Consider the following 12,324-nt stretch of genomic DNA (forward strand, 5'->3'; position numbering starts at 1 on the left):
GAGATGGGCACCATGTTTGAGAATATGAACTGTATATCAAGAGATGGGCACCTTGTTTGAGAATATGAACTGTATATCAAGAGATGGGCACCTTGTTTGAGAATATGAATTTTATATCAAGAGATGGGCACCTTGTTTGAGAATAAGAATTTATATCAAGAGATGGGCACCTTGTTTGAGTCTAATAAGAACTGTATATCAAGCGATGGGCACCTTGTTTGAGAATAGGAACTGTATATCAAGAGATGGGCACCATGTTTGAGAATATGAATTTTATATCAAGAGATGGGCACCATGTTTGAGAATATGAACTGTATATCAAGAGATGGGCACCTTGTTTGAGAATATGAACTGTATATCAAGAGATGGGCACCTTGTTTGAGAATATGAACTGTATATCAAGAGATGGGCACCTTGTTTGAGAATATGAATTTTATATCAAGAGATGGGCACCTTGTTTGAGAATAAGAATTTATATCAAGAGATGGGCACCTTGTTTGAGTCTAATAAGAACTGTATATCAAGCGATGGGCACCTTGTTTGAGAATAGGAACTGTATATCAAGAGATGGGCACCATGTTTGAGAATATGAATTTTATATCAAGAGATGGGCACCATGTTTGAGAATATGAACTGTATATCAAGAGATGGGCACCTTGTTTGAGAATATGAATTTTATATCAAGCGATGGGCACCATGTTTGAGAATATGAACTGTATATCAAGAGATGGGCACCTTGTTTGAGAATATGAACTGTATATCAAGAGATGGGCACCTTGTTTGAGAATATGAACTGTATATCAAGCGATGGGCACCTTGTTTGAGAATATGAACTGTATATCAAGCGATGGGCACCATGTTTGAGAATATGAACTGTATATCAAGAGATGGGCACCTTGTTTGAGAATATGAACTGTATATCAAGAGATGGGCACCTTGTTTGAGAATATGAACTGTATATCAAGCGATGGGCACCTTGTTTGAGAATATGAACTGTACATCAAGCGATGGGCACCATGTTTGAGAATATGAACTGTATATCAAGAGATGGGCACCATGTTTGAGAATATGAATTTTATATCAAGCGATGGGCACCATGTTTGAGAATATGAACTGTATATCAAGAGATGGGCACCTTGTTTGAGAATATGAACTGTATATCAAGAGATGGGCACCTTGTTTGAGAATATGAACTGTATATCAAGCGATGGGCACCTTGTTTGAGAATATGAACTGTATATCAAGAGATGGGCACCTTGTTTGAGAATATGAACTGTACATCAAGAGATGGGCACCTTGTTTGAGAATATGAACTGTACATCAAGAGATGGGCACCTTGTTTGAGAATATGAACTGTACATCAAGAGATGGGCACCTTGTTTGAGAATATGAACTGTACATCAAGAGATGGGCACCTTGTTTGAGAATATGAACTGTACATCAAGAGATGGGCACCTTGTTTGAGAATATGAACTGTACATCAAGAGATGGGCACCTTGTTTGAGAATATGAACTGTACATCAAGAGATGGGCACCTTGTTTGAGAATATGAACTGTATATCAAGAGATGGGCACCTTGTTTGAGAATATGAACTGTATATCAAGAGATGGGCACCTTGTTTGAGAATATGAACTGTATATCAAGAGATGGGCACCTTGTTTGAGAATATGAACTGTATATCATGAGATGGGCACCTTGTTTGAGAATATGAACTGTACATCAAGAGATGGGCACCTTGTTTGAGAATATGAACTGTATATCAAGCGATGGGCACCTTGTTTGAGAATATGAACTGTACATCAAGAGATGGGCACCTTGTTTGAGAATATGAACTGTATATCAAGAGATGGGCACCTTGTTTGAGAATATGAACTGTACATGAAGAGATGGGCACCTTGTTTGAGAATATGAACTGTATATCATGAGATGGGCACCTTGTTTGAGAATATGAACTGTATATCAAGTGATGGGCACCTTGTTTGAGAATATGAACTGTATATCAAGAGATGGGCACCTTGTTTGAGAATATGAACTGTATATCGAGATGGGCACCTTGTTTGAGAATATGAATTTTATATCAAGAGATGGGCACCTTGTTTGAGAATATGAACTGTATATCAAGAGATGGGCACCTTGTTTGAGAATATGAACTGTATATCAAGAGATGGGCACCTTGTTTGAGTCTAATAAGAACTGTATATCAAGCGATGGGCACCTTGTTTGAGAATATGAACTGTATATCAAGAGATGGGCACCTTGTTTGAGAATATGAACTGTATATCGAGATGGGCACCTTGTTTGAGAATATGAATTTTATATCAAGAGATGGGCACCTTGTTTGAGAATAAGAACTGTATATCAAGCGATGGGCACCTTGTTTGAGAATATGAACTGTATATCAAGCGATGGGCACCTTGTTTGAGAATAAGAACTGTATCAAGCGATGGGCACCTTGTTTGAGAATATGAACTGTATATCAAGCGATGGGCACCTTGTTTGAGAATATGAACTGTATATCAAGCGATGGGCACCTTGTTTGAGAATATGAACTGTATATCAAGCGATGGGCACCTTGTTTGAGAATAAGAACTGTATCAAGCGATGGGCACCTTGTTTGAGAATATGAACTGTATATCAAGCGATGGGCACCTTGTTTGAGAATAAGAACTGTATATCAAGCGATGGGCACCTTGTTTGAGAATAAGAACTGTATATCAAGCGATGGGCACCTTGTTTGAGAATATGAACTGTATATCAAGCGATGGGCACCTTGTTTGAGAATAAGAACTGTATCAAGCGATGGGCACCTTGTTTGAGAATATGAACTGTATATCAAGCGATGGGCACCTTGTTTGAGAATATGAACTGTATATCAAGCGATGGGCACCTTATTTGAGAATAAGAACTGTATATCAAGCGATGGGCACCTTGTTTGAGAATATGAACTGTATATCAAGCGATGGGCACCTTGTTTGAGAATAAGAACTGTATATCAAGCGATGGGCACCTTGTTTGAGAATATGAACTGTATATCAAGCGATGGGCACCTTGTTTGAGAATAAGAACTGTATATCAAGCGATGGGCACCTTGTTTGAGAATATGAACTGTATATCAAGCGATGGGCACCTTGTTTGAGAATAAGAACTGTATATCAAGCGATGGGCACCTTGTTTGAGAATAAGAACTGTATATCAAGCGATGGGCACCTTGTTTGAGAATAAGAACTGTATATCAAGCGATGGGCACCTTATTTGAGAATATGAACTGTATATCAAGAGATGGGCACCTTGTTTGAGAATATGAACTGTATATCATGAGATGGGCACCTTGTTTGAGAATACAAACAACAACATGCATTTTAAGGCCATTTTCCCTGCTAGAGCGGGGGTTAGCCTTGCGGTCCCCATGACAATCTTCTCCATTTTGCCCTATTTTCTGCATCTCTCCTTGTTAACCCCCTTGCCCGCATTTCTTCTTCCACCATCTTTAGCCAAGTCTTTCTCGGTCTTCCCCGTCCTCTACTTCCTTCTGCATTCATTTCCATCACTCTTCTCAACCAGTCACTTCCATCCTTCCTCGACACATGACCAAACCATCTCAACCTGTTCCTCTTCACAGCATCAATCACAGGCTCTTGTCCCATCATCTTTCGCAATTCATCATTTGTCTTCCTCTCTCTCAACGATACTCCGCACATCCGTCGAACCATTCGCATTTCCACCCTTTCCAGCCTTCGTTGCTGCTCTACATTCATGACCCATGTCTCGCTCCCATAAATCATAACACTTCTCACACATGCAGCATACACCTTTCCCTTCAGCTTCAACGACACTCCTCTCCTCATCAGCACGCCACTCAGTTCCCGAAACTTCTTCCATGCACATCTCGCTCTAGCAACCGTTGCCGAGTCTGATCCACCTTCTCCATTCAGCATGTCTCCGAGGTGGCAAAATGTTTTCACACCTTCCAGCTTCACGCCATCTCCAAGATCCAACTCAACATTTCCTCCATCTGCAGCTCCCTCTGTGCACACCTTACATTTCAATGTAGCTGCCACACTGGTTAATGACCCTCTCAGACCACTACATTTTTGATGAACCCACTCAGCACACATTGTACATTGAATGGAATTCACTCCGACACCCTTCCTGCACAAGGTACACGGCCACTTCCCAGTTCTTTCCACCTCACCACATGCTTTACCACTTGCCATCACCTTCGTCTTTCCGATATTCACCTTCAGACCTTTTGTCTCCATACATTCCTTCCACTTGTTCATCTTTTCCTTCAGTCCATCCATATTTTCCGCAATCAACACCAGATCATCTGCATACAACAACTCCCACGGTAAACCCCCCTTTACGTTCTGAGCCAGCACCTCCATCACAGCTACAAATAGTAGTGGACTTAGTACCGACCCCTGATGCACTCCCACCTTCACCTCAAACTCACCACTGTTCCCGTCCTTCGTCCTTACAGCTGTGCGTGCTCTTTTGTACATTGCCATCACTACTATGATCAACCATTCCTCCACTTCTAACTTCCTCAATGCCCATGTCAATACTTCGCGTGGAACCCTATCGAATGCTTTCTCCAGATCAACAAACCCAAGAAACACTTTCCTCTTCTCCATGTACTTCTCCTGCAACTGCCTCACAATAAAGAGCACGTCTGTCGTTCCTCTTCCTGGCATGAATCAAAACTGCATTTCGTCGATCTTCACCTTCTTCCTTATCCTCCTCTCCAACACCCTTTCCAATACCTTCATTCCATGCTCCAATAACTTTATCGCTCGGTACGAGCCACAGTCCAGAGGGTCACCTTTCCCCTTGTATAGAGGGACGAGGGTACTCTGTTACCAATCCACTGGAATGCGGCCTTCTTTCACCACCAGATTACAGATCTCTGTCATTCTCTTCACACCCCAACTTCCTGCTGCCTTCAACATATCTCCCACAACTTATTTGATATGAACTGTATATCAAGAGATTTTTTTTTTTTTTTTTTTGTATACAGAGTCGAGGCTCGTGAAAGAGCTAACATTTATCAAACAAACAAATCAAAAACAAGCAAACAAAGTATATAAAAAGGGGAGCGGTCGACAAGATGGGGAGAGAAGGGGAGGAAGCACACAAACACAACATTTGAGAGCAGGGACATCAGGAGATGTTTTTGGAGGGAGAGGGCCTGGGGGGAGGCAGGATAGGTATAAAACGCAAGGACACCAAGGACTTCCAGGAAAGAAGTCAAAAGTCACATCAAAAAAGTGGATTTGGGGTGAAATTAGCGGGGGTAGAAAAGATCAAGGTTTTGGATTGGGGAAGATAAGAGATGGTGGTGAACAGCCGTTTTAAAGACCTGGAGGGAGGAGTGGGATTGAAGAGAGTGAGGGAGTTTGTTCCAGAGGCGGGAGAAAAGAGGAATGAAGGAGTGAAGGTGAGCAGAGTCTTGATTTTGGCAGTTTAACCATAAGAGGGTTGCAGGCAGATCTTGTGCGACCTGCAGGAATATTTGGGGGACAGAGCCCAGAGAGAGCTGGGGGAGCAAGGCCGGAGAGGAGTCGGTAGAAGACGGAAAGACCACCAACCTGCCTGCGGTGAGGAAGTGAAAGGCCCTCGGAGATAGCGTCATCGCGGGAGATTCCAATGATTCTGAACGCTTTGGTTTCAACAGAGTGAGGACGAGCTAGGTGTGAGGCAGGAGCACCAGCCCAGAGGGGAGAGCAGTACTCCATTGAGCTGCGGATGAAAGCCTTGTATGTGGTGAGGAGCTCAGGTGTGCCAAGGAAGGACTTCGCACAACGGAGGATGCCTAGTCGGCGACTGGCTTTGGAGGCCAGATTGGAAATGTGGTTTTCCCAGGAAAGATCATGGCAGATAGTGAGACCCAAAAACTTGAGTGACAGAACTTCTTGGAGAGGATTATTCAGAAAGTAGACGGGAGGGTTGTCCAGTCGGTCTTTTCGGAGAGACATTGTAAGAGTGTGAGATTTGTCAGAATTGAAAGACATGTTCCACTTGTTTGCCCAGTCTGTGATTTTGTCCAGGTCTGCAGAGAGTGAGGAGGCTGCAGACTGCCGATCTGAGGGATGAGGAATGGAGCGGCAGAGAGTGGAGTCGTCAGCAAAGAGATAGAGAGGATTTTCAAGAGAGTTAGAGAGATCATTGATGAAGACCAGAAAAAGCACAGGTCCCAGAACACTGCCTTGGGGAACTCCAGCCTGAACAGGAAGAGGTTAATACCCATTGATTAGCAGCAATATGGTATAAAGTTATATATCCATACTGGTGGGTATGCTTATAACGAGCCGTTCTTCATATGTCGGTACATAATAAATAGAAGCTTTATGATTTCAGGCAAGCATTATCGACCTGCTGCTAGATATCAATTTTGAGTTATTTATTTCTTTACTTTATGGACGCGTTTAGTTTTTACGTAAGTTTTCATTTCGATTTTTATTCCACAGTTGACAGCTTAAGAAATTAGTTTTCAAATGCTAGTTGCTCAAAACAAATATTAATGGACGTGTTTACAGTTATTTCATGTACATTTTCATTTATGGATGCTTGTTTTTCCTTTATGGATATTATTGTCGTGTTTATTTCAGTTTACAGTTATAGAAATTACAATTTTCAAATTCTAGATATGGATTAAGGTTTTTTTGCTTTTTTTTTTTTTTAAACGAACGTTTTCGTGCTTTTTTAATGTAAATTTTCTTTTATGGATGCTTGTTTTTCCTTTATGGATATTATTGTCATGTTTATTTCACAGTTTACAGTTATAGAAATTACAATTTTCAAATTCTAGATATGAATTAAGGTTGTTTTTTTTTTTGTTTTTTTTTAAACGAACGTTTTTGTGCTTTTTACAATGTAAATTTTCATTTATGGATGCTTGTTTTTCCTTTATGGAGATTATTGTCGTGTTTATTTTACAGTTATAGATATTACAATTTTCAAATGCTAGATAACGATTGAGGTTCTTTTTTAATGGACCTTTTTATGTTTGTTTACATAAATTTTCATCTACGGACGCTTTTTTTTTTTTTTTTTCTTTATTGATATTGTTGCGGATCGCGGACAGATGTTATATTGACCGAGCGGTGGTGTATTACCGCGTCCGAACAGTTACTCCCCGATTAGAACCCGATCCCGCCCGATTCCACTCGAACGTTGGCCGAATCGCGCTACGCTAAATCAATGAAGGAAAGGACACAACGGCTGGGATAAATGAAACGACACAAGGGACCTCCAGTTCTCAAGACCTCCGGAGGAGGATATAATTGGTGATGCAGAAAAGGGGTAGATTACAGGGTAAGAGGTAAAGCACAGAAAAGATGGGCACTTAGACACAGTCTTATCTATCCCCGACAGACTACAGACAAACGGGACAAGACTGACTTACACGGGGATTGATGGCAGGGAAGGACAGGCAGTCGATAGCACAAGGTGCACCTTGGCTCAGGGACAGGATACAGCTCGGTCCAGTCCAGAGATGCGGGGAGGTATTGCCGCGCTCGGAGGTGGCGTCTTCTCTCTCCAAGCTGAGGGCGCATCTGACGTCACCTCCCTCTTCCTGCGCATGCTCAGCGGGGAGTGACACGCCCTCGGCTCGTTGGCTCCGCCCCAGATGGAATCGGTCCGCCGCTTCTATTGGGTGCGGGGGGTTACCGGGCTCCGCCCTTGACGAGGAGCTGACAGCGAGCCCCTGCGTGGTAACCCCGTCGGAGCACATGTTCAATGGCGGCTAACCAAGCCGGAGTGAGGACGCACACTCCCCGCGCCGCCGCCGCTGTTGTTGTTGTTGTTGTACCATGAGGAAGAGCTGCGGGGAGGTATTGGGAGGTCCTAAACTTTCTAACGGTGCCATACAATCACATTCTGGTGCAACGAAGAGTCAGAATTAATGGAAACGAGTCCTTAACTGACATAGACTAAGAATAACTAGCAAGATGTCCTATAGTTGTCTACGTGAGATGCGGTGGACCTTGATGCGACATTTAATGGGGGAAATAGGGGAAGGTCGGGTCTACAGAGTGTTGTTTACAGAAAATGGGACTAGGGAATGGGGGATTGGGGATAGTTGGGAAGTATTGGGGAAATAGGGGAATATTTACAAGCGGATATGGATGGAGGCCAATCTCATATCCACAACAATATTATTGTCATGTTTTTTCCAGTTATAGAAATTACAATTTTCGAATGCAAGATAACGATTGGGGTTTTTTTTAACGGACGCTTTTATGTTTTTTTAACGTAAATTTTCATTTCCGGATGCTCTTTTTTTCCTTTATGGACATTATTGTCATGTTTAGTTCATAGTTTACAGTTATAGAAATTACAATTTTCAAATTCTAGATATCGATTGATGTTTTGTTTTTTTACGGACACCCTTACGTTTTATGTAAATTTTCATTCACGGATGCTTTTTCTTTTTTAATTTATGGGCATTATTCATGTCATGTTTATTTCACAGTTTATAGTTATAGAAATTACAATTTTCAAATGCTAGATGTCGATTGAGGTTTTATTTTTGTTTTGTTTTTGTTTGTTTTTACAGTTTTTATACTTTTTTTTTTTTTTTAACGTCTGCATTTACGGTTTTTTATATAAATTTTCATTTACAGACTCTTTTTCTTTTCATTTACGGACATTATAATCGTGTTTATTTCACAGTTTACAGCTACAGAAATTACAATTTTCAAATGAGGTTGATATTGATTGAGGTTTTTTTTGTTTGTTTGTTTTACATATGTGTTTACAGTGTCTTACGTGTTGGACACTTTCCGACAGTTTTACGTGGTTGTTGGACACTTATACGGGTTCATTATGGACACTTTCCGACGGTTTTGTGATTTATTTTTTTCCCGGTGTACTGGCTTCCATGTCCATTGGCACGCCAAATTTCAGCTTTCTACGATACCCAGAAGGTATTGAACATTAGTATCAGTCAGTCAGTTATTATGAATATGAATGATCGTTTTAAGGCCATTTTCCCCACTAGAGCGGGGGTTAGCCTTGCGGGCCCCATGACAATCATGGTTCCCTGTTTGAGGCAATGTTTTTATGGCCGGATGCCCTTCCTGACGCCAACCCTTGGTCACGCTCTTACAATGCGCAGGGATACGGTGTACCAAGTCTGAATCCGAGTACACACCGTGATCATTCATCCCAGCAAGCTGGTACTCAATTTGCCGACCTCGGAAGGATGACAGGCTGAGTCAACCCCCTGGCGTTAATTCAGCGATCGACTGGGATTCCAACCTAGGATCCTAGGATCCCAAGCCGGCACCCTAACCGCTAAGCCAACACCAGGCCAGTCAGTGGTTAGAAAGAACTTTATATATTAGACAATCTGCTATTGTTTAGACTTAGAAGTGTTTTATTTTATTTTACTAGCTTACACTTCTTTGTGGACTCCTTGCTTATATTATCCATCTTTGCATTGACCTATTTGGCAGCATGAGAAGTACACCAGGCACTTGCAGTTGGACCGCATGTCTTGTGAAGGCAGTTTGAGTGAGAGTGCCGTGTACAGACATTCACAAGCAATGGTCGAAAACTCCATCCTTCATATGGAGGAAAAGCAAGTGGATACAGGTGTGTACTGAGAAATAGGTGTTATCGTTCATATCTTATCCCAGTCAAAATTAGATTTGAAGTAAAATATCCATGATCTGCATGAATGCATGTGAGTGAGAGAAATGTAGAGCCTAGTCAGCATTTTGCTTTCATCGGACTCGGGGTGAAAGAACTCTGCTGGTGGACCTTTCATGTATTTAAACTGCTGCAGTCTCTTTGGTCCTGTCTCTACAAGGTACTGGAATGTATTTAGAGGTGAGCCATTGACTGTTGCATTCATGACATGAATCTCACGTTTTCTGGGTCGCCATTGCATTGGATTTTGCCCTCACGTATTAATATTGTCGTGCGAATACCCTCCGGTTAATACCAGGGCTCTCGAATGACCAGAATGGCTTTATCTGAGGCGACGACCAAATACGGATTTTGCTGTCAACCGCGGGAGGAAGAAGTGAAGAAGAAGAAGAGACGGAAGCGCTTACCGATTGCGATCCAACCGCAGCTCCGATCCTGCAGGGGGAATTAACTCAAAATGGACACAAGATTTTAAATGGAAAGGGAAAATAATGCAAGGGTTTATTTACAAGGAATTGCGGGACAGGGAAATACGCGCCGGTAATAAAATGTCCTAAATCGGGATCCCGCACACTGACTTCCAAATACGAGACAGGGGAATGAATTGCAAAAATAACTGTCCATCGTGTACGTGTGAAATGTGGTGCGTCTTAACTGTCTGCAGTCTTGTCCACCGTCCAACACGGCTCCGAGCTCCGGTGCGAAGGAACCCTCCGTCCGCCTCGCTCGCACGCTTCGCCTGGCCCCGCGCGGCCCGCACCGCTCAAAGCTCCGAGTCGTTCGCACACGAGCCCCCAGCACCACTCCAAGCTCCGAAAGCACCGAGAAGGACCGCTCCAAGCACCACGCAGATGGCGAACCAACGACCACCAGGACACCTCAAGACGAAGAGCCAAGAGCCAAGGACGACCAACGACAAGCGAAGGACCAGCATGACTCGATCCCCCAGAACAAAGCTTCCAGAATCCCGCCAGCAAGTCCTTTTGAAACCTGGCATGTGACGTCAGTTCTGGCGCGTTACCAACCAGAGCCTCGTAGCTTCCAGCCGTTTGCCGAACCTCCTCGCGCTGATTCGCTCCAGGTTTGCGCCTTCCGCGCCAACCAATCACACGTTCCCTGTGGCGTGGTTACACATCGTCTCACGCGATGTTGCCAGGCTAGCTGGTGGTGCGGCTGGCGGCGGCCATCCGGTGGTACCCCGATCTGGCTTCCTGCCGGTCTTCTTCCAAGGTCATTGTAAGGGAAGGGGAATTATTTAATGTTCGCGAAGAGCCTATCTAAGTGTTTATATGAGTGCATTGCCATAAGGGACAAAGGAATGATTACCAGGTCTGACACACAGGGGTCTCATCTTAATCCCTACAACTATTTAACACACGAACATCCTTGTATGTTCACAGGTATACACTTACCCTGACAAACCGCCTAAAAAACACACAACTTATTACAAGGTAGATTCCCTATCGCGACAGTTGAAGCATGTTACCTATTCAGATCTATCTGGCTCTAGATATTGCGATACCCAAATTCATAACAATATATAGAAGGAAGTTCAATGCAGGAGGATGCCATGAGGCCTATCAAGTCTGCACAATGCTTGTTTGTGCTCAATGCTATATGCTGAGCATCAAGCAAGGAAGCAGCACAAACCATTATTGAAGTCTTTGGTATGACCCAGACGGAGTTCGAACCCCGACCTACCTAGACTCAGAGTGAATGCTCTAACTATTACGCCGCATCTGATCATAGTCTTTCGCTTTTTGAGCCTCATCTTTCGAAAACGACTAAGATCAGTTGCTAACGAGCAAGAACTTATTAACGCTGCCACCTAAGGTGGACGGAGATTATGTTTCAGATTTCACCCCTGTTTGTCTGTCTGTTTGTGAGCAGGATGTCTTGGAAAGTTATGGACGGATTCAGACAAAACCAAATGGACAGTTTGGGTGTGTGACGAGGAAGAATTTATTAAATTTTGGTGAAGGTCCGAATCCAGATACTAGAATTCCAAATGTGATTCTTCACAATTGAGAGATAGGGACAAAAACAATATATAGCACGATATTTAAAAAAGTTTTGGATAAGTTCTGACCAACCTTCGTGGACGAGTTGTTTTGGTCCGAATCCAGATCCGGCCTATCGGTGGATACAAAACCTAAACTGTTCAGCCTGGCGGAGGTATGCTCTCTCCTGAGTGCTGTTCGATTTACCCTCACCAGAGGAGAGGGTATTGCATTTGAGTCCGTTTGTCTGTTTGTTTGTCTGTCCGCACAGAATAAATATGATTTTCTCTGCAACCGTTGGTCCGATTGACAGGAAATTTTCACCATAGATGCAACTCCACCTGTATAATTTTTTAATCATAATTATGACGTCGTAGGTCACGTGGTAGGTCGCCATCTTGGAAAAATCGAAAAATTTGCACCTATATCTATCAGAAAGCGTTGAATAGAAAACATTGAGACATGGCTCATTGTAAAGAACTCTCCATGGGGAATAAAATATGTTAATGATGATGTAATAGGTGCCTCCATTATGACGTCATAATTCGACAAGTACAAAACTTCATCCGATAAAGATGAAATTTCTTGAGCATAATCTAGGAATAAATTAGTTTAGAAAACAAATAATGATGATGTCATTGGTCACGTGGTTCGGCGGCCATATTT

The 12,324-nt window shown here is 42.8% G+C and overlaps 1 protein-coding gene across 10 annotated transcripts in view; it reads left to right on the plus strand.

Moving 5' to 3' along the window:
- LOC137436384 (centrosomal protein of 170 kDa) overlaps positions 1 to 12,324 on the plus strand; it is a 121,208-nt gene that overhangs the window by 48,298 nt on the left and 60,586 nt on the right. For 8 of the 10 annotated variants that reach the window (XM_068130103.2, XM_068130110.2, XM_068130111.2 and 5 more), the window contains exon 6: positions 9,463 to 9,601. The exons of the other annotated variants lie outside the window; for them this stretch is intronic. In XM_068130103.2, the coding sequence (XP_067986204.2) occupies positions 9,463 to 9,601 (139 nt within the window). The remainder of the gene's footprint in view (positions 1 to 9,462; positions 9,602 to 12,324) is intronic. 10 annotated transcript variants of the gene reach the window in all.

Source organism: Myxine glutinosa, chromosome 11 (genome assembly GCF_964187855.1).
Source record: "Myxine glutinosa chromosome 11, kmMyxGlut1.1, whole genome shotgun sequence".
In the NCBI taxonomy this organism is placed as follows: domain Eukaryota; kingdom Metazoa; phylum Chordata; class Myxini; order Myxiniformes; family Myxinidae; genus Myxine; species Myxine glutinosa.